The sequence below is a fragment of the Dicentrarchus labrax genome, unplaced genomic scaffold (genome assembly GCF_905237075.1).
Source record: "Dicentrarchus labrax unplaced genomic scaffold, dlabrax2021, whole genome shotgun sequence".
In the NCBI taxonomy this organism is placed as follows: domain Eukaryota; kingdom Metazoa; phylum Chordata; class Actinopteri; family Moronidae; genus Dicentrarchus; species Dicentrarchus labrax.
In genome coordinates this window covers 15,630,899-15,653,382 of record NW_026136708.1, presented here as the reverse complement: position 1 = coordinate 15,653,382, position 22,484 = coordinate 15,630,899, and the positions used below count along the sequence as shown (strand labels likewise).

Here is a 22,484-nt window from a genome sequence, read left to right as displayed (position 1 = left end):
TTTTAAAGGAACTCTGTTGTTATTAGTAGTAAAATGTATATCAATGTTCAAAATAGAAGAGATTTAATCATTTTCTTGTTTAATAAAACTGCCATGCAGATCAAATGTTGCTTTCAGGTAAGTTTGAAATAACATAATTGGACAACAATGTCTGAATTTCCATCATTACAGAGCGAAAGTAGGTAAATGTGTCATTATATATGAAGTGCTGTAATATATTATAACTTTAACATGCTGTAGCAAAGTCGCCAGCCAAGAGCACAAGTGTAATTAACAACAATAATGATGGCTGCGTTCCAATTAATGTGTCAGCTATTAAATGAAACAGACCCATAGTTAACATTATTAACTCCACCTCACAGTGTCCTCTGTGCGGTAACAATACTCATTATGCAGAATGGCCCCTTTCATACTGTTGTATTTATTATGTGTATTATGTTATTTTATCATTAAATTAAGGCATGAGAATTCAATCCTATAGCTAGTAATGGTTGGGTAGTTTCATTTAGAGTTGGAGTAGATTTCTATCACAACTTCACCTTCTTCCAAGGTGCATGGAGAGAACTTGTGCAGGCCACGAGCCAAAGAAGTGCTGGTCTCTCAATAAAGTTGCTCTTTATCCTCCCAAGTTTTCCTGGAGCGTTGAGCTTTGCTTTACTGCTTTATCTCACTATGGCTACGTCCATACTGCCAGCCTTAACGCTCAATTCTGTTATTTTTAGATCTTTTAGACAATTATTGCTTAGATCTTTTTTTTTTTTGTTCACATTACTTTTTTAAATGTGGCCCATATCAGAGTCTGGTGTGAACAGGTCACAGTCCTGAAGTGACCCGCATGAAAAATGTCAAGTCTGTGAGAGAGTGATGTAAAAAAGTCATGTGAATTCTGATATGATTCACACTTGAGGTCACACTGCAAAAAAAAAATCTGACTTGTATCTGAAAGTGATCTGAATCAGAATTGAAAATATCAGATTGCAGCTGATTTGTCATGTAGAAAAATCAAGATCCGACTCACATATGAGCAAATAAAATCAGTTTAGGGACAGTTTAAACGTGACCTTCACATCATCATCTACCTAGTCTTTATTTATCTGATTTATTCTAACTCTTCTCACATAATTTTATGCTGTATTTCCTTTCTTGAATGTATTAAAGCATCACGCACAGCACTTTTTGTGTACCCAATATACTCTACCAATAAACACGCCCGGCCCTTGCAGTTACTCCTCCACACCGATAGGGGCAGGGCCGCCGGGAGGGCGCTGTTCTCTGCCTCCGGCATCCTCTGGTGTCGCGTAAAGCGGAGGGGTTGCCTTTCCTGCTCAAGTGAACACATCGGCCATTGAGGATAAGTTGAAGATATCAAAGCTAAAGGCGGCTAGTCCGAAGAGAAGACGGTCCCTAATTATTAAAACGCCGTTAACCTGCCGGATCCGTGCGGCTTCATGCTCTGTTACAGCGGGGACGTTTGAGTCTGTCGGCGGGTGTGTTGCGCCAGGTGTCGGGGCCAAGGAGTGTGGAGGGACAATGCCATCTTTTTCATGGAGGTAACGCTTTGAGAGGAAGCTAACTGGGAAAAAAAAAACAAACCAATATGTGATGTTAAAGACGAGTTTTAGGTTGTGTGTGTGTGTGTGTGTGTGTGTGTGTGTGTGTGTGTGTGTGTGTGTGTGTGTGTGTGTGTGTGTGTGTGTGTAAACAACTTGCTGGTTAAAGTAAAACTCTTTTATGTTTTGTGCACATGAACCAGTGTTATAGGGCTTTAAGTTACCTTTTTTTTATATTGTTAAAGAATGCTAAAGTGTTTTTATGTCTTACTTTGTGTTTTGTTAGGTGTTTACAGAAATGGCTGTTCCCTTAAGGGTGACATAACATTAACTGACCTCATTATATTCAGATATTTTAGATATGGAGTCACTTAATTTGATAGCTGTGTAAGTTTACAGCATCGTCTAGAGAGCTTTAACATCTTTAAATACTACTGAGGACGCCATATGTTGTTGTTGTTGTTGTTTATCAAAATACTGCGTGTATTAACATAATATGATGTATTTAAATCCCTATATAGGTAATAGAGTCTAATGGGTCACTAAATTTGATGCAAACCCAGTCCAGAGTCCTCCCTTTACACTGATGTGTTTCCTATATAAATATAGGTTGAATATTATATTTAATAATATGTAAATTAATTTGTCCACACCACACCCTTCCAGCACTTTATTTGAGGGATTAGGCCATCCTTATTCACTCTTTTAACTAGGGATTGCTGTGTTATTTCAGTTTAAGCCCACATAATCTGCTGTCATATACTCATACGAGACACATGCACTCGTTCTCTTCTCAGGTACATGTTGGCAGCTCTCTCTCTCTCTCTCTCTCTCTCTCTCTCTCTCTCTGTGCCTGTGGTGTAGCATCATGTGGGTTGGCTGCCCAGTCAGCGCAGTGCATTCCTCCATGTAATAAGCTGCTTGTTCAGAGCCCAGGTCTTGCTGCAGTGGGCTACTGGCTGGCCACAGCAGAGTCCCACACAAAGAGGCTCTGTGTGAGTCAGCTCACAGGCCCCCCTGGGAGGAGGCCCAGCCCCACTTTGAATGGGATACACACTCTGTGCCACGACAGCAAGGAGCACACCTTTTTCATAGGAAGCTAGGGTTTCAGGTGTGATGAGTCATCGATGTTACTTAAGGTATATGTGGATGTGGGCTACAACGCTTATCTCATTTCTTCCCAGCTAGTTGAACAGGTTGGTTTACGTGATCCAAACTATCCCCCACACCTTCTTTTCTGTAGGTAGGTTCATGTATACATGAAGATGGGTTTTACTGCTCAGCTTGTGAAAACCAAATCAAACTGTGGTGCGAAATGTCTGGATATCTTGGCCCCTGAGTCCTTTCACTCTCACCGTAATTATTCATCTCATTGCAAAATGTCTGGCTTTTCAGTTGCTTCTGCTTCAAGGCCTCAGTTTTGAAGCAAGATGACACTGCATTCCTCTGTTCAAGTGATGGGTCCCAGTCCAAAAAAACCCTTTAAATTATGATGATGTGACTAACAGAACAAGATTTGGGGGCCTGGGCATCTCTGCAGCACTACAGTACATTTGTCTTGTCACACATTTTGCCTGTATACTCGGCAGAGACACACATACCTTGCTTGTCAAACACAGTATATATTATTGTAGTCTTCAGGGTGATTTGTTGTTGTGTACTTCACAATGTGGCCTGATGTACCATTCTGTGTTACCCCGTAGGGTTTGGCCTGCACTTGTGTTGCTTCTCTTCCCTTCCACTGTGGCTGCCGAAGAGTCATCACTCCTGGAAGGCTGGCACGATGTCTGGGTCTTCCGTTTCCTCGTCAACATGCTGGGATACTCCACCATCATCATCCCTGGCTACCTCCTCATTAGCTACTTCAAGCGCACCAATTACTTAGAAACAGGTTTGGGCTCGTGTGATACTGACATCTCTTTTGTAAATGTATGCTGGTTAAAGAAGATAAAGCTGATGTTCCTGACCACCTTGATAAGAAGTTAATTCATTATTTTCTGCCTTTCTTTCAGGTAGTGGCATTTGCTTCCCTATGATAAAGACCTGTGTGTTTGGCAGTGAGGCCAAAACAGGCCTGTTGGATGACGTGTCAGTTGCACCCAGGAACGAGGGGGATTCAGGCTCGTCAGTCAGACAGGTCATCAAATTAATCTTCTGTGCTGCTGGACTTCAGGTGGGGATCCTTCCAGAAAATGCAGTCATTAAATACACAAGGCTACCTGTGGTCTAATCCCAGTAATACCGTCATGCAATGTTTTTTCTGTTTGTGCAACTTTAGGGAGGGTGTTTTTATGTTTATTTTACTCAAGTGTGATTCCACTCACCGTCTGTTCCCAGCTCATGCTATTTGCTATTTTAGAAGAGCTTCAGTGGTGTTTGTATAAAGGGAGGTGCTAGTAAGAAACCAGTAAGCATCTATGTAAATCAGTCTCTACATTAAAGGATAGACATCTCGGCCCTCAGCTCTAGCGTTTTTTTGTAGCACCACCTGCCTCACACCAGTAGCAGACACACAAAGGTAGTGACTGACTCATGAACATTGAGCAGCTAAGGAGCCAGATAGGAGAAGGAATGATGATGATCCTTGCAGAGTAGTGGCAGAGGCATACATCCTGGTAGTTACGTGTAAAATTGTTGCCAGGACACAACACCCACAATAAACCAACATGCAGTTACCAAGATTAAGATACCTTCTTGATTATAATGTAGTAGGTGCTGCTTCACAGCCTGTATGGAGAAGGGGGAGTGATTATGACGACCAATAACTTTCCTATGGTACAAATAGCATATGAGTATTGCAGTAGAACAGACTTAAATAAATCCAGACCTACTGTATGTAGAGCTGGGCGATATGCTGTCCTTGCGATTTATATGCCTGCATTATAAATTTTTTAGTTCAGATCTCAGTTTTGTGATTTAACCATTTTTACAAAGCGTAAATTCGAATGTAATAAATGTATCACCCATCATAGTGACATAGAATAGAAATACCCAAAAGAAAGCTGAACCACCCAATGCAACAAAATGATCTAAGCTCAAAAGTCAGGAATCAACTTCAGTGTTCAGATCAAGTATAACATGAAGTCTACCCCTGAAGAGCTAAAGTTTTCTTATTCTTAGGTATCGTACCTGACATGGGGAGTCCTGCAGGAGAGGGTGATGACGCGTTCGTACGGAGCGACAACTCCAGAAGACGAGGGTGAGAAATTCAAGGACTCTCAGTTCTTGGTCTTCATGAACCGTATCCTGGCTCTGACCGTGTCAGGCCTGTGGTGCATGCTGTTCAAGCAACCTCGCCACGGAGCACCCATGTACAAGTACTCCTTCGCCTCGCTCTCCAACATCCTGAGCAGCTGGTGCCAGTACGAGGCCCTCAAGTACATCAGTTTCCCCACTCAAGTCCTGGCCAAGGCCTCCAAAGTCATTCCTGTCATGCTCATGGGTAAAATCGTCTCCCACAAGAGCTACGAATACTGGGAGTACTTCACCGCAGTGCTGATCTCAGTGGGTGTCAGCATGTTCCTGCTGTCCAGCACTCCCAGCAAGCACCCGTCTACCGTCACCACCTTCAGCGGGATCGTCATCCTCATCGGCTACATCGTCTTCGACAGCTTCACCTCCAACTGGCAGGATAACCTGTTCAAGTACAAGATGTCGTCAGTGCAGATGATGTTCGGGGTTAACCTGTTCTCCTGCCTCTTCACAGTCGGCTCGCTGCTAGAGCAGGGTGCCTTCTTCGACTCTCTGGCCTTCATGACACGCCACTCCGAGTTTGCCTTTCATGCCGTGTTGCTGTCCGTGTGCTCGGCATGCGGCCAGCTCTTCATCTTCTACACCATCAACCAGTTCGGTGCTGCGGTCTTCACTATCATCATGACCCTGCGGCAGGCCATTGCCATTCTCCTCTCCTGTTTCCTCTACGGTCATGCCGTCACCTTAGTAGGTGGCTTTGGTGTTGCTGTAGTTTTCTTGGCACTTTTCCTACGGGTGTATGCACGCAGCCGCATGAAGTCAGGCCGGCGGCCAGCACAGCCAGTCGGACAAAAGGTGTAACACTCAGAAGTCGCACCAACCTGGGAACTGAGACCACGTTTTCTGTGGTGCTTTTTGTCTATTTGTGAAACTGTTTGTTTTGTTTGTTTTCATTTTTACGGTTCCTTTTCATTTGTTTTTTATTTTGTCAGCAATGGTACAGAAAGGGATTCTGCAGTTTTGACTCTTACACCAAGATGCCCCTAAGGGGTCCATGTGATTTGTCAGGTGAGCAGTCACAGACGTTTTGAGTGCCTGTAAGATTGTCTAATACACGAGTCCCAAACCATAAACCGTGCAAACTGCCTCCTCACCTCATTCACAGTTTAGCAGTAGAATATTGTTTTCCTAAACCGTGGCTTGTGCAGCCAATGAACGGTTACTGTGACCATGAAAAATGTATGTGAGCTGTATGGCTAAGCATTAATTTACGAGCATTAATGACATTGCCCCTTACTTAACCTAACCCAAATATTTGAACAAGACTGTCACCTTCTGTAAAGACTTTGTCGGTTAAGGTATCTTTCAGTCACAATACCCAGATGCTTATCTCACAGTCCTCCATGTTGGAGAGCAGGGGCCTTTTTATGTGTCTTAATGTGGGATTTTATCTTGTAAAGCTGTAACCATAGCCTGAACACATGGTGCATATTTTACTGTTATTATTGTTAACATGTTTCAGAGGCTACGGTCTGTAATGGAGGGTGGTAAGACTATGGTTTGAATAATAAAGAGCGCACTACTTACAAATTGTACAATTTACAGCCACTGAAGCAGATGCTGATGTTGGTATTTTTTGCACCGCATTATTTTAAATATTTGTTTTAGCTCTCTCCACACAGATTTTACTTAATGTTTTAAAATTGGGCTAAAAACCTTGTAAATATATCAATTATGTCATTGTTTTTTTTCCCAACCAACTTGTCTGTTGTATACTTTTGTAAAAGGACTGCTTCATGTATTTTACTGTTACATGTGAATGTTTGAAAGAATACTGAATGGATGATGATGATGATGCTCATTGCTGTCATAAGGATGTGAAAATACTGTTGCAGAACAGAATGCATACAAGGGAAATGCAATGTTACTGGTACCTTGTTTTTATCATTCTACTATTTCTTCTGGTTACTGGATTAATAATAAAACATATTAAATTAACTTAAAATTATGAAGTGAAGAGGTTTGATTTGACTGTTTCACATTGTGCCAAAGGATTTGCCTCGTGGTCAGTGCTAACTTATTGTGTTGTAATGTAACACAGGTAATACAATAAGAATATAAATAATAAACTTTATTTATGCAGCAGTTTTCATACACAAAATAAATGCAACTCATTTTGATTAATGACTATGCAAAAGAGCAGACAAAGTTATTAACAGAAAATACATCCTAAATTAAGCTATAAAAACAACTATAATATAACTTATGTAATAATACATTTTGCAAAAGTATACACAGTCATTCTGGCAGCTCTGGCTGTATAGGTACATTGAAGGAAACCAAACTGTTGGACAGATAAACCAATGTATTGGGCATTGACCTGATGGTGGTGCAAAATGAAAAGTCAGGGGATCTGCAGGGGAAGTCATTAGGATTTATCTTGGACCAAGAAAGTATGTACAAAATGTTAGGGCAGTCCATCCAATAGATGTTGAGATATTTCAGTTCGGATCAAAGTGGGATGATCCAACAGACTGTTGACGCCAATGTAGCTGGAGATCGCAGCATAGAAGTAGGGATTTTAGCTGTACTTGATTTACTGTGTTGAGCCTACTTCTAATAAAAGCATGCATAGGGTTCTCTCTAAGATAAGATGTTCCTTTATTGATCCCCCTTAGGAGAAATTAGATATTAGATAGATAAAACACAATACAAACACAATGTGGCCTCTAGGGTTCCTTTCCAGTGGACAAAACACAATAAAGTGCCCTCTAGGGTGCTAATCCTAACCTTGACTAAACTGTTTCACCATAGATTTATCACAACTGGTCCACCACTGCCACTGCTCCTTATAATGGCTGGAAAGTTAAATCAAAGTCGATTAAAGCACCAGGATTCCTTGAGGTGTAATGTGCTGAGATGTTGGAACATTTGTGTTATAATTGCTGTCAAAAATGCAGTTTTCAAGGGAGTAAAAGGAGCTTTGGTCAACAAGATGAACAGCTATATAGAGATGAGTGTCATCTGCATATGTTTTAATGGTGAGTATATACACTTAAGCAACCTGGTTCTGTCCTGATCAAAGTTGTCTGCAGCTGTCATGTATCAGGAGATACTCCAGTGCCATTACTTGTAGATTTTCAGTTCAAATCACATTAAATTAGCAATTTAATTCTCTTGCTCTCTACCATCTCTCCATATTCCTTCCACTCTCTCCAGTCGCATCTAAAAAAAGGACAGTAGATGTTAATTTCGAAACAGACATCGGCTGGGCTGCTCTTTGCCTTCTACACTGATTCATAAACCAGACCACTATTATGATTCACTGAACATCAAACTGAAGACCGTGTTTGACTGTGAAGTGCGAGAAAACATTTCCCCCTGGTTTATCAGTCTCACAGCTGCTCAGTGGGGGAATTTCCCCGCACCTCTCATTTCACAACGTCCTACACCCCAGTTTGAAGTAGTGCGTCACAATGTCAACGTCTCCAGTCCTCTTTTCAATAATGCAAATGACAAACAGGAGAGGACGGGGGGTGAAAGAGGCCACAGACATGCAGACCTCTGATTTCAGCCCCCAGCCAGTCACTCTGGGCTCTCGCTCTGACTGCAGTAATGCCACAGGTTGAGTTTTGTATTGTAACTTTTATTAGCCGGCATGAGTATCTGACTGTTTTTCGCAATGCCCGGAATCACTCGGGAGCTTCCCGAAACAATCAGATATTCTGTTCACGCTTCACAGAGCAGCTGAACTGGAAGAGGGTGCCTGGCTTTGTCAGGGATGCATAGAAGCCTTTAAAAGGAAAAGATATGGTTAATGCGCATATTTTCTTTTCCTGCTTTCTTACTTTCATGTCTTTACAGTAAAAATTAGGCATATTAGAACAAAGACTGGAAGCAGATAGCCGGGTTCTGTCCAGAGCAAACACAATCTGCTGACTGTCCAAAAACAAGGGTCAGGCTGAAAATTTAAGGTTATGTGCCGGACTACTTATTGGCAATAGTCCAGCGCACACTTTTTGTATGGATTAAACAAATGCGGTACAGTGTGTCAGTAGACCTTTTTCATGTAGACAGACGGGTGTTACCAGTGATACTAATTAAGGTTCTGTGTTCATTTGTGCCAACATGCACAATAACAGCAGCCCGACTCTGTTTGACCTGAAACAAAACCTAGTATCAATGATAACATCTGTGTTTACCATACTATTTCATATCAACATGGCTGTTGTGAAAGAGGGCTGTATAGTGAGATTTATAGATGCTGAGAATAGATATTGTTATCTAGGCTAACTATCCCCCTTTTTCCAGTCTTTGTGCTAAGCTAAGTTAGCCAGCTGCTGTCTGTGGCTTCCTATTTACCGCACAGACACAGGAGAGGTGTAAATCTTAAATAAAAAAGAAACGGAATAAGCATATTTCCCCAAATGTATAACTTTTCCTTTAAATTGGACCTGAACTAGCAGCTTCCTTTTTGTTTTACTACAAAGCAGCCTCTCTAACCTTTAGGCCAACACCTTGCACTCCTTTACTGTACGTGTGGAACACAAACAGTGTGAGAGACCATGTGTGATGCTCCACTCTCTTACACCTAGTCATAAAGGTTATCATTTTTGTGGGTTTTATACTTCATGATAGAAGGTTTTATTTCTTGTGTAGGCATTTTATCTGCACATCTTGCTTCCTTCCTACTCAGTGTGGGTGTTAATCCTGTTCCTGTCTCTTGTATTTACCAAGTGCAAGTCAAAAATGAGAAGTAACGCTATGTTTAATGTGTGTAACAAAAATGTTTCAGATCATGAGTAGTAGTTGTGTTTTCTCTGGCAACTGGCATTATAAACGTCATGGAAACTTAATTGCGCCACTTTGCAACCGACCTGCAGGATCCTGTGGTTGCAGCATATACTGTTATGTCAAGCTACACCTTTGTGTCTAATGTTATCTGCAGATTCTTCAGTGATACAGAAGCCGCACTTCTCAGTGGTGGCCTGTTATCATCGCTGAGGCACCAATTAAAGTATCTATTCACTGACGTCCGCATGAGACACATAGAGACAGGCATATATATACACATTTTGTTAAATTGGTCCAGAATCTAAACCCAGCATTTATGCAGCCGAAGGAACAAGTCAGCGAGACCAAACAGGAACTCTTTCTAAGTAGGGCATGCAGTCTTCCAGTCAACTTGTTTTAAGCAGAATTCTTGGCATTTCTGCACTGACAGCGTGCAGTGGAGCGAGTTCCACAATACAGAGAAAAGCGATGACTGGTTACAAAGGTCACAAGAACAGTAACACTGCGAGCAAATGTTAACGCCCCAGCCCACTCAAAAACCAGGAACCCCCCCCCAACCCGCCCCCTCAATTAATGCAGTCAGCATTTGTGGTTTGATTTACACAAGGGAGTCAAATGTTTCCACAGGAAGTCTTTTGTTGAAAGAAGACCGAGCAGAAGTACCTTTCAACTTCGTGAGGGAAACCTGCGCTGACTCTTGAACTTAACCAGGAAGGTTCCACCAGCTGAACCCGACTGGGGCCCCTTCTACAAACTCAAGCAGCTCTTTACAGTCACCAATCAGGATATGTTCTGCATGTTTAATTAGCATTTTCCTTTTCTTTTTTTTTAATCTAGACCCAATATTCTATAAAACACTTATCTACAACCTTTGATTAAACGAGTCTCCTCAGTTACTCTTAAATTTTAATTCACTGCAGATAACAATATCAGTAATCTCAATATCGAGTCAACGTATGAAAACGCTATCGCACAACAATCAGTTACATAATTAGAGGATAACAGTCTGTTACACTCGATGGAGGTACATCCTCAATGTTCGGACACTTGAGAGACAACAGCATCCTGTGTCTAATCAGCATTGTAACCACCAAAGGTTGCATCAGTGCCTCGTTCTTAAAAGGCACAATTTAGTAATTTAGGTCAATGAGTGTTTTCTTTTTTAAAACTTACATTTATATCATTTTTTTTTATATTATAATAGCGTTGGTAGCAATTAAACTTACAATATATGGCCTAAAGTATGCATGTGGACACTTCTGTACCCAAAAAAACACAATGATTGACAAAACAGACTCCATTTAGTAGCTGTTCTGGAGTTTTTTATCAGTTCTTTATTAGAAGCTGGCAACCTGTCCAGTTGTCACAAAAAATAAAGATTTAAGGACTTATCATCCATGTTGGCCAAAATGTTTTATGTCAAATGAACTTTGGAGCTTGATATAAATACGTTTTTTTCATACAATAGAGTGTTTTCAACCTTGTGGTCAAAATTTCTGTTTCAGTGTGACAATGCCCACCTGGACCAAGCAGAGTAAAAAAAGAAATGTTTTACATGTCATTATTTTTTGCATTAATTTCCATAATGTAGTGAGTACTCATAACTCAATGAATATAACTTGTTACATTTTCTTCCATAATACTAAGCAGCAGCAGCAGCAGATTAAGAAGGTGGTCAAATGAAGGCGTTAGGTGTCACAAAAACACTGTAGCCTTCAGCCTGTTTCTGAATGACACAGCTGAAGTTCCCCACTATCGCTCTGACTGGAGCAAGTGTGTGAGTGAGTGCTCAGGAGGGACAGACACCCACGCTTCACTGTTTTTACTGATGAAAGCAGAAAAGCTGCTGCCGCCCCCTCAAAGTTTGAACAAAACACCTGACTTCCAGGAAAACTACTTACTTTACATTTCCCCCAAAGAGTTCAGCTGATGATGCCTCACACTTTCAAGAAACCCCGCGTATCCAGTTTATGGCTTTATTTTACAATCTGATTCCGTCCACGTGCTCTTGTGATTAACAAAGTAAAGATTCTTGACCATTTTTTCCTTCTTTATTAACTAATTTACTGTGTGACGTTTTGCTTTAGTCACAGGGTGCTGGTAACACTTCACTCAAAACAATTTTTTCCCCTGATAAGATGTGTGACAGCTGTGTAGCAGGTTTACATGACACCAGATTCTAATGTCACACATAATTCAGATTAAACTTCCTCTGAAGCCAGTGGGGCCTGACAATGGAGGCACAATGCGGTATAAGGCATGATTCAGCAGCTGCTCTCTGTTTGGTCAAGAAGAAATAAGAGGTTAACACATTATTTGACATTTATTCTAGGCTTCACACAACTTTTGGCACATCTTTACCACGTGTAATATTAAATAGTATAATCATAAGGTTTCTTAAGATCCATTTAAAGGTTATTTTGGCAGAGCTTTTCCCCTTTACACTAATGGTTCTCAAACCTTTTCTGGCACGCCCACCTTCAGAGGTCAAAAACATTCACACCCCACTTTTTTTTTTTTTATCAATGCTAGGGTAAGAAACTAATAAAAGAGGTATTTCTCATAAATCACATTGCTTTAACTTGGTTTCACTCCATCTCTTTTCCCTGGTCATCCACTGTAGGGCATAGAGCCACTGCAGAGAACCACTGCCTTACATAAACTAACAATCTAAGGATAAGAGGGTGTTGTAAATTGTAAAGCTCTTTGAGGCAAATGTGAATTTGGGACTATATAAAAAGGGACTTGCCTTCCTCATCTGGCTTAGATCGCTCTGCTGTCATGGGATTGCATTCATGCCCTCTTGGATGCCTCTGGGGCAGAAAGACATGATTGAGTGCCCTCTATGGTTGCCCAGTGATGTGACCTTCTTGTGGAGAAAATGTGTGATGCAAAAATGCAATGCAGTGCCCTCTAGGGTTCACTTCCAGTGGAGAAAATGTAGTGACATATGCCAATAGTCACTTATTTTTTATTGCAGAGGCATAGTAGTTATACTTCCAAATATTAACTAGGGTTTGGAACTGTTATATGCAACATGACTTTTTACCAATGAATTGTGACCCAATTACATACTAGTTCGACAAGGTATGTACTACACAAGTGCAGTTGCATTAAAATAGTGGCCAAATGGTCACTTTTGCAGTGTGAATCACTTTGCTTTAGTGTTTTGTATGGAATTTGAACACAACTTTCTCCACCTGATATAAATATAGAGGGACATTTCTGTAAGGACTTTACATAAAAAGGTCACTTGTGATACTAATTGTAACTTATGGAGCATGTCCCCATCTAGTGGTCACCTTAAGTTATTCAGTCCTACAAGCTTCAAGTCCAAACATCCCAAAGACTTCATATACTTTTGTTTATATGAAAACACTGATTTAAAGCCATAAATAGAACAAAGACAAAAACATAAGGTATTACATCTTTAATTTTTTGCAAAACAAGACTTGGAATACAGACAAGCCTGGACTCAGGCAAAGGAATCATACAGTCCTCTCTCTCCATGCAGCGTGCAGTGTTGCACATGAGCAGAACGTCCCCAAACCCTCCACCAGACCTGATCTGATAATGGAATGTACCATTCCCATGTTCACACATTTACCACTCCAACATTTAAAACTCAGTGCAACAGGGTACTCGTTAAAACATATGTGCTGTCACCATGAACGCAAAAACCAAAACTGCTTTTCTTAAAAAGGTCTTGCAGAGTAATGCTCTAAACACGAGAGCAACACTGGTCCACCACACAACATGAATGACTATTTGTTTTGCAGTTACTGCAGTTTTAAAGGATGAACAATTGAAAAGTGAGGCTAAAGTGTTAGAAATCTGGGAGGGGGGGTTGGTTTAATCAACTTCTTCCATGCGCGAAGCATCATCTTCACCGTCTCCTTCTAGGGGAGGGATCTCATCTGGGACGGCTGTAGAGGTGGCCTCCTCTGTGGGGACATCGTCGTCATCGATACCTAGAGATACAAGGATTACGTTAGATAAAGACAACTGACAATCGCGTAAAGAAAAAAAAAAAAAAAAATTATATTTTAATCTGCAGCGTCTCCTTACCCAGTCCGAGTTTGATCATTCTGTAGATGCGGTTGGAGTGGGTCTGTGGGTCGTCCAGGGAGAAGCCTGAGGACAGCAGGGCGGTTTCGAAGAGGAGGATGACGAGGTCCTTCACAGCCTTGTCGTTCTTGTCAGCATCTGCCTTCTGCCTGAGAGTCTCCACGATGGGGTGGTCAGGGTTGATCTCCAGGTGCTTCTTAGCCATCATGTATCCCATGGTGGAGTTGTCCCTGAGTGCCTGGGCCTTCATGATCCTCTCCATGTTGGCCGTCCAGCCGTAAGTGCTCGTCACAATGCAGCAGGGTGAAGACACCAGTCTGTTGGACACTGTCACCTGGTACAGACCATTGGACAGAGGACATTAAGACTTAAAAAAAAAAAAACACAATATGGACAGTGTCTGAATGGCAGGCTGACACATTTTAAAGTTTAAGTTAATAAAGCATGCAGAACAGTCCTGTTAGAAATGCTCAACACACCAGCACGTCCAAGGCTACTGTTGGTTTGCCAATTCCACAACACATTACACGCACATTCTGGTCAATATATTTAGACCAACCGGATAAACTTCAGCTCATGTCAATTTCACATTCTGTTAAACGAAACTGTCAAAAAACGGGCAACTGTTAGATCACACTCGGGGACATTTGCTATGGTTCTACACTTCAGATATGCACAATCATTTGGTACCAAAACACACCTGTCAAAAACTCATTCACACAAGGATTTAAGGGGCCTCCTTACACCTTTATAAAAACTCACCAGAATACAAGTTAGGACCATTTAGGACACCTGTTACCAAACAAAACACTGTCAACTGTAGTTGTGAATTCTTAAGAACCTAAATCCTAAAAGGTATGAAGGGAAACTGATGTCAACATGAATTCTCAGCTCATTAGATCACTGACCTTCTCCACTTTCTTGTCAAGGATCTCCTTCATGAGCTTGCAGAGGCTCTCAAATTTGGCCTTATCCTCCTCCATCTTTTTCTTCTCCTCCTCATCTTCTGGCAGCTCCAGACCCTCTTTGGTGACAGAGACCAGGCTCTTGCCATCAAACTCCTTCAACTGCTGGACACAGTATTCGTCAATGGGCTCTGTCATGTACAGGACCTCGAAGCCACGCTTGCGGACGCGCTCGACGAAGGCGGAGTTGGCCACCTGATCCTTGCTCTCACCTGAAGAGAAATAAACATTCAGCATTACAATTAGCACAGATTTAACATTTGCTTATAAGTAAACCACTAAATATTTGTTATGTTTAGGTGTACAGCAATTTTATATTTAAATCTACTTAAAGATAGATCTAAATATAAAAGGGTTTATCAGGAAAAACTCAAACTCACCAGTGATGTAGTAGATGGACTTCTGGTTTTCCTTCATGCGGGTCAGGTACTCTGTGAGGGAGGTTGTCTCATCTCCAGACTGGGAGCTGTGGTAGCGCAGCAGCTCAGATAGCTTCTTGCGGTTCTGGGAGTCCTCATGGATGCCCAGCTACAGACAGATAATGAATTGTGATTACATGCTCAGTCAAAACAATCCCCACACACACCTGTAGCAAAGATCTCCACATTAGAATTTTTTGGACACGACTTATTAAATACAACTGTTCATCTTGTGTGTGATTGTCTTGTAATTAAACTCATCTCTTCCAAGTGAATATTCTCTTAGTAGAATCCAAGATACCATCTTCCCGTTAATTTTTATCCAAGAAAACCACGGTTAGGCTCAGTAAAGCCAGAGGGCTGTACTACGAAGGGAGTTGAACATACTTAGTTGACAAACTGATTGCCAACACTGGTGTTAAACGGTACTGTGACAGTAATTAAGATATTACTTGAGTCGGCGTCAACTTAATCTGAGATCGTGCGCGTTTCCATGAAAAAGGGGCATGTTCTGCAGCACAGGTTTTTCCTAAATGGCTTATGCGCCACATTTCTCCCAGAAAAAAACAAACAAAAAAAAAGGCTAGTGGCCTAATCCCACTCTAATCAGGACCAAGAACGACAGGGAGAATTGTTGGCAGCGACAATAAATTCATAACATTAGTGTTTATGTAGGTTCTCCATTTCTCTTACACGCTTATTTGTGATTGAATACGACTGCGGTTGAGTTTCCAAGATTAAAGTGGTACATTAAGGAAAAGATACCAAATAGACCCATTAATCAATTGACTGGGATTAAGGCAAGAAAGTGAGCCTGAAACATTATCCGGGAGATGTGTACAATGTATTTTAGTATTATATGAATTTAAAACTGCTCTATGCCTGAAGTCAGACATGGTGTTTGAGAACTTTAAGCCACAAATTAAAATCTACTCCCTAAAGCACCAAGGCTGAAGGTGAAGGGTGTGAATGTAATGCTGTTAAAAGAGTACAGTCAGTCACCTTCTGTGTTCTGTGTATAGGCCTAGTCTATGTATATTAAAGAGAATGTGTATATTGTGAATTACCTGCAACCACAAAAAGCCACTTTGATCTTTACAATTAAAATGGGAACATAAATTAATTCTGGACCTACAAGTTAGTATAGATACTTAATTCCCGCAGATGAGAATTGATATTAGATCATCAGGGGGAAACTAGAGGATTCTGATGGTCCCTGAACACCCTCGCCCTCCGCCAATTTCTTCCAAATCGAGTTAACCATGAAGATAACCTGCTTGGAGCAGTTTAGCAATGAGTGTTAACTGCCATGACAACATACCTGGGGTAAAAACTTACTCCTTTTGTAGTACAGGTTAACCTGGAAGTTGCACCTGACCACAGGGCTACTTCTGGATAAGCCAGTTAGCTTGCTTTGTAGTACAGCCCTCGTGGACCCAAAAACGATACTCAAACAGGAAAATATTTACTCATCATGAAGCATAAGTGACTTCTCTACAGCACGAAGTGACTAGTCTACAGCCCATAAGCACTGTACCATGTGTAGTACACTTAACTAAGCAATGCATAACTACATGAGATTATGTACTTCTACAGACTATTAGTCAGCTTTGTAGTGCATCTTAAAATGTCTACACTGCCTTGGAAAGCTAGAGGATACAGCAACGACTGGATTAAAGAATAAAAAAGGTAAACCTTATGAATCCATGGAGATGCACTGAAGACAAAGGAGTGCAATATAAAAAAGGGAACTTTCATTAAAAAGCTTAACAAAAAAAAATAAAAAAAATCAAGGCAGCAATGTGCTTATTTTAGATACCTTGATGTTCTTGGAGAACCCTTCATAGAACTTTTTGTAGTTCTCCTTGTCCTCAGCCAGTTCGGCGAAGAGCTCGAGACACTTCTTGACGATATTTTTGCGAATGACCTTCAAGATCTTGCTCTGCTGCAGCATTTCTCTGGAGATGTTGAGGGGCAGATCCTCAGAGTCCACCACACCACGGACAAAGTCTGGAGATTAACACAAAATACAGCTTATTGGAACCAATCTGACCCCTTCATTAAGCCTTTGTATCACCATCAGAACAGTGGTGTAGGTGAAGTAACTGCTTCAGTGAAATGCTGGGTTAAGTCAACTTACTGAGGTACTCTGGGATGAGCTCTTCACAGTTGTCCATGATAAAGACTCTCCTGACGTACAGCTTGATGTTATTCTTCTTTTTCTTGTTCTCAAAGAGGTCGAAAGGTGCACGGCGGGGAATAAAGAGCAGGGCCCGGAACTCGAGCTGGCCCTCCACCGAGAAGTGCTGTAATGGGGAAGGATTTCACGTTAGTTTTACTTGTTATTTTAAGCTACAGTGCTGGCTGAGACATCAACATACAACAGCTGCTTCTGCATTGTGCTGTGTACCTTGACAGCCAGGTGATCCTCCCAGTCGTTGGTCAGACTCTTGTAGAACTCGCCATACTCCTCGTTTGTGATGTCATCGGGGTTCCTGGTCCAGATGGGCTTGGTCTTGTTCAGCTCCTCCTGGTCGATGTACTTCTCCTTGATCTTCTTAGTCTTCTTCTTGTCCTTGTCTTTGGAGTCCTCCTCATCATCTGAGCCCACATCCTCGATCTTTGGCTTGTCCTCACCGTCCTCTTTCTCCTCCTTCTCTGGTTTTTCCTCCTCTGCCTCGTCGTCGCTGATCTCCTTGTCACGCTCCTTCTCCACCTGAAAACCAAAATGACTCGAGTTCAACTTCACTGACATGCAAACCGTTCAAAAACTAGCCAAAACTAAAAAAGTCAAATTCAATACTTACAAACAGGGTGATGGGGTAGCCAATGAACTGAGAGTGCTTCTTGACAATTTCCTTGACCCTCTTCTCCTCAATGTACTCTGTCTGGTCCTCCTTCAGGTGCAGGACGATCTTTGTTCCACGGCCCATGGGCTCCCCTGTGAACAGAATACAGCCATGAGCACACTTCGCCCAAAGAAAATTTAATATTCATACAAGTCTAATAGGTTTTAAGTCACTAAAGGATTCAGTGTCATCCCTTTGCAGTTAATGAATGCCAAAGGTTATCCTAAGGAAGTAGGTAACGGCAAATAAAGTTCCACCATTGATGCTGACAAGGTGCCAGGTGTGATTATGACACTAGCATGTCATAATCCTATGTAAACTGTCAAATGTTGCACTGCTTTGATTCTGTAATGGTGCCAGAATACTTACCGGTGTCGACCTTGACTGTGAAAGAACCTCCGGCTGAGGACTCCCAGGCGTACTGCTCATCATCATTGTGTTTGGTGATGACAACCACCTTCTCGGCAACAAGGTAGGCAGAGTAGAAACCCACACCAAACTGACCAATCATGGAAATATCAGCTCCAGCCTAGAGAGATCAAACATTTGAAATTATTCACTCACAACTTTAAAGATATAGCAGTCAAAGTAGTCTGGAACACACTATGGCTGTGAACAATTATTTGATTGCACCTGCCAGTATTTGGTTCAGATAGTGTGTGAAAGTTACAGTATGACAAATTTAAAAAAGGCTACAGATGTTAATTCAATTCAAAAAGATAAATTTACCTAAATGGTAATTCAATGCAAGTATTGATCTGCAGAAAAACCCAATGTATAAGGACCAAAAAAACCCCCAAAAAAACCACACTGATCAGTTATCCATGTTCTTTGCATTGCAAGTGAAACTGTATGTACTATATGGTTACATCAAAGTGGTCTTGTCTTCTGTACCATTTCCAATCATTTTCCACATCCTGCAATGTAGACTGTTCAACTGTAGTACCTGCAGGGCCTCCATGAAGGCCTTGGTGCCAGACTTGGCGATGGTACCCAGGTTGTTAATCAGGTCAGCTTTGGTCATGCCAATTCCAGTGTCGATCAGGGTCAGGGTGCGGTCAGCTTTGTTGGGGATGATGTCAATTTTCAGCTCCTTGCCACTGTCCATCTTGGTGGGCTCAGTCAGGCTTTCATAGCGAATTTTGTCCAAAGCCTGTTTAAAAAAAAAAGCCATCAAAATACATTAGGATTACGGGAAACATTAAAGCATGCATGGTGCTAAAAATCAATTTGATGCACTACCACTAGTATTAATATTAAATGACCTAACAGCTAAATTATTGTGTAGCATGAACTACTAAGGAGAGCTCCTGCAGACTTACATCAGAGGCATTGGAGATCAACTCCCTGAGGAAGATCTCTTTGTTGGAATAGAAGGTGTTGATAATCAGGGACATCAGCTGAGCGATCTCTGCCTGGAAGGCAAAGGTCTCAGCCTCCTCCTCTTGGTGCATTTCTTCAGGCATCTACACAAGAGGGGGGAAAAATGGCTTTTAGCAAACAGTTTTCAGTTTAAATGGTGGAAATGGCTGGCAAAAACAAATTGTACATTTTAGGGGATGATTAAACAAAACAATGACTCAATAGAGACTATTCAAGATATTGAAGCGTTAAAATGGCATATTTTTGATTCGATATTTATTCCACTTCTATCAGCTAACTCTTTCGGTTTCGTCAGCCATAAAACTTAATCATTATTGAACACGTCGTCAAGCCGGTTTCGTACAATTGGATAGCTGCCATCATGTTACCAAAATCGGCGGAAGTAGCCGTTAACCAACATGGCGTCGACCGACAGACAATGGACTCCGCAAACACGTGCTAAAGGACGACTACAGACGAAAATAAGGATACCGTTTGGAAATGCGACAGTTTATCAGTTGCGATTAAAACCTTTATAACCATAAAAAAAACCAGTGGATGGCGACTCAACCTGGCATTAATACAAAGCAATATTATCACATGAGCCGACGAGGAAAAAAAAAAAAAAAAAAAAAAGCCACAACAATGACTTGTCATTAAATCGTAACGTTACAGCCGAACATCAGAAGCGACATATGCCATCAACAACCACATCGGTTTTATTAGTAGCTGCGGAACAGTTTAACATACAATGACACTAAACTAGTCCGAATCAACCGTTACATTAATAACCGTATATTTACTTAATGGTATGAGTTTAAAAAAGGTGGTAAAAGGGATTTGACTGGATGCTCCTGCTCGGTGCTCTGGCCACGCAAGGTCGGCCGAATATCGTTCACCCGGTTGGGTCCGTTATATAAACCGAGTCGGCGTTGTCATCTTCACCACACCTGCCTTGGTGCAACCGGAGCCCTTGGCCTAACAGTGCGGCACGGTGCCGCATTCACGCCGCTCAGCATCACAAATGATCGGCTAGGACACGAAAAAAAAATAAAATAAATAAAATAAAAATCTCTCGTGTTTTTAAAAAGGATTAAATATTACGCAACCGTTACTCGAACAGACGTTAGTGTGCTAACTGTAGCCCACGAGACGGTTATGATGCTAAGGTTGTCGTCGTGACTCATGAGCTTTCACCGTGGATACATCCAACCATAGCGCGGTGATGGGTTCACAAAACGCAATTATTAAAGCAGGATAAGGTGTTCAACGTGCGAGCAAAACACTATTGTACGTACCTTGTTTATTCCGTTGACTTATCTTGAATAAAATGCAACCAATATCTTGTCCCTTCTGCTCTCTGACGCAGGGAAATGGAAAGGGACTTCCTTTTAATAGACCGGAATCTTTATACACAGTCGTTTCAGTGTGCGGCCGTATCCATCCGCGGTGCACCATCCACCACTAAAATCAGTTAGGATCACAGAAAATAGCAATTTCATTCAAGAAAACAAATAAAATGATAAACTCGAGGGTTTGCATGAGCGTTTAAAGAGGTAGTGAATAAACAGAAGTATTGATACAACCAAGTAAGCTTGACATACTGCAATTGACAGCAATGTATTAAATGCCAGTACAATAAATCTCGAATAAATGTTGGAAATGATAATAAACGTCTAAATGTGTTATATGTCTTCCTTACAAGACCAATATAATTTGGTGAGAGTCTTCATTCACAACGCACCTGGTGTTAAAGGTAACCTTGTACCTTGGGAAAGAATAAAGCGTATTGAAATACAGCAATAACAACTAAAAGTCAATCGCCCAGCGCAACATTGATGCCCCCTTGTGGCCCTTTATGTCTAAAAGAATAGTACTAGATGATACACATAGTCCACATTTTTCAAGACGGACAAGTTTTCGTATCTGCCGCTGTATGCTGTCGAGGTAGAAATATCCGCATCAACATAAGACATCTAATCGATCAAAAATCACACGTACACCGCTTAGTTTATAGCAAAAAAAGCGAGGACCTTTTTAATCTGAGGGAAGAATATTTAAAAACCGGGAGGGTGTGCTTCGTTTCTTCTAGCACTTTCCATGAAAAACCCGCCTAAAGTGACGTCACGGCTTGTCAGACGCAGCCCCTCGCGACACAGCTGCTGTCACAGGGAGCCAGTGGCTACAACAGAAGCGCCATGGTAACCGGCCACCTCAACGTTCTGTAGCATAAATAACGTACATGCAGTATAAATGGGGTTCAGCATGGACGGGTGATTGTGTTTGTATTAAAATAAAACGTATAGATACTGCCAGGATTGTAGTGATCGGCAGGGAAATACAATTATTGAATAATAATGTAAATTATTTTAAAGCCTGGATATCTGAGCTCATATGTTTAGATAGATTGATAGCTAGATAGACTTTATTCATCCCCAGAGGGAAATTGGGTCGTCATAGCAGCCAGGTACATTAAAATACAATAAAATACAACAACAGAATAAAATACAGCAATACAATAAAATACAGCAATACAATAAAATACAGCAATACAATAAAATACTTAGATAGAAAAGATAAAAAAAAGATAAATAGGTAGGTAAGGTATAAAGAGTTGTAGTTGCAAGATGGTGGTAATAGTTCTGATGACATGATGGTAGTGTTATTGTTAATAACAGTATATAATAATAACAGTACGTAATGATAATATTAATAATATTTATAAGAATATAATAACAATATGTGTATATAATATGATGACTGGACAGATATACATGTATACACATAGATATTATACATTAATATTGATATGATGTAAACATGTGTCATATATTCAGCCTGTGCAAGGTGTGCATACATACATACATACAGTAATATATATATATACACTATATAATATGTACACATATATATACACACAAGATATGATATGATATATAACATATGTATACTAGATACTTACTATACAACTATACAAGAAGATATACATACAATAGATCTTATATATTGTTTTTGTTATTGTTTAGCTTGTCCAGTGTTGTGTGGAGGGGGTGAGGAAGGGATTGTCCATGATTGCCAGCAGTTTTGCCAGCATCCTCTCCTCCACCACCTCCTCCAGGGTGACAAGCTTCAAGCCAAGCCTTAAAGTTTAGACTCCTAAAAGGACAGAGGCACTGAGCTGATTACTTAGTTACATCAGTTAATGAATGAATCAGTGGTATTTATGAGCTGTTTTTGGTGTTGTTCCTAATCCCTCACTAATGAGAGTTTTCAATTAAAACTAAA

The 22,484-nt window shown here is 41.0% G+C and overlaps 2 protein-coding genes across 2 annotated transcripts; one reads left to right on the top strand and one right to left on the bottom strand.

The window, feature by feature from the left end:
• Positions 1 to 1,283: 1,283 nt before the first annotated feature.
• slc35b2 (solute carrier family 35 member B2) lies at positions 1,284 to 6,747 on the top strand. Its single transcript, XM_051409356.1, has 4 exons — positions 1,284 to 1,550; positions 3,254 to 3,441; positions 3,563 to 3,723; positions 4,671 to 6,747. Exons 1-4 carry the CDS (start codon positions 1,531 to 1,533, stop codon positions 5,601 to 5,603), a joined length of 1,302 nt encoding a protein of 433 aa, XP_051265316.1. The 5' UTR covers positions 1,284 to 1,530; the 3' UTR covers positions 5,604 to 6,747.
• Positions 6,748 to 12,951: 6,204 nt separating this feature from the next.
• hsp90ab1 (heat shock protein 90, alpha (cytosolic), class B member 1) lies at positions 12,952 to 20,638 on the bottom strand. Its single transcript, XM_051409352.1, has 12 exons — positions 20,498 to 20,638; positions 19,160 to 19,303; positions 18,784 to 18,990; positions 18,207 to 18,366; positions 17,796 to 17,929; positions 17,399 to 17,704; positions 17,129 to 17,294; positions 16,808 to 16,998; positions 14,950 to 15,097; positions 14,513 to 14,781; positions 13,605 to 13,938; positions 12,952 to 13,507 (listed from the first exon to the last, which is right to left on the bottom strand). The coding sequence occupies exons 2-12, from the start codon at positions 19,301 to 19,303 to the stop codon at positions 13,389 to 13,391; spliced, it is 2,178 nt and encodes a 725-aa protein (XP_051265312.1). The 5' UTR covers positions 20,498 to 20,638; the 3' UTR covers positions 12,952 to 13,388.
• Positions 20,639 to 22,484: the final 1,846 nt, after the last annotated feature.

What these genes read in the sequence shown, in the direction of transcription:
- slc35b2 (XM_051409356.1), top strand. Translation starts at nt 1,531, where the DNA reads ATGCCATCTTTTTCATGGAG. An exon ending in ATGCCATCTTTTTCATGGAG is followed by an intron (nt 1,551 to 3,253) that starts GTAACGCTTTGA and finishes GTTACCCCGTAG; the next exon opens with GGTTTGGCCTGCACTTGTGT. An exon ending in CACCAATTACTTAGAAACAG is followed by an intron (nt 3,442 to 3,562) that starts GTTTGGGCTCGT and finishes CCTTTCTTTCAG; the next exon opens with GTAGTGGCATTTGCTTCCCT.
- hsp90ab1 (XM_051409352.1), bottom strand. Translation starts at nt 19,303, where the DNA reads ATGCCTGAAGAAATGCACCAAGAGGAGGAGGCTGAGACCTTTGCCTTC. An exon ending in CACAGTCAAGGTCGACACCG is followed by an intron (nt 17,930 to 18,206) that starts GTAAGTATTCTG and finishes TTCTGTTCACAG; the next exon opens with GGGAGCCCATGGGCCGTGGA. An exon ending in TTGACAAGAAAGTGGAGAAG is followed by an intron (nt 13,939 to 14,512) that starts GTCAGTGATCTA and finishes GGTCTGTACCAG; the next exon opens with GTGACAGTGTCCAACAGACT.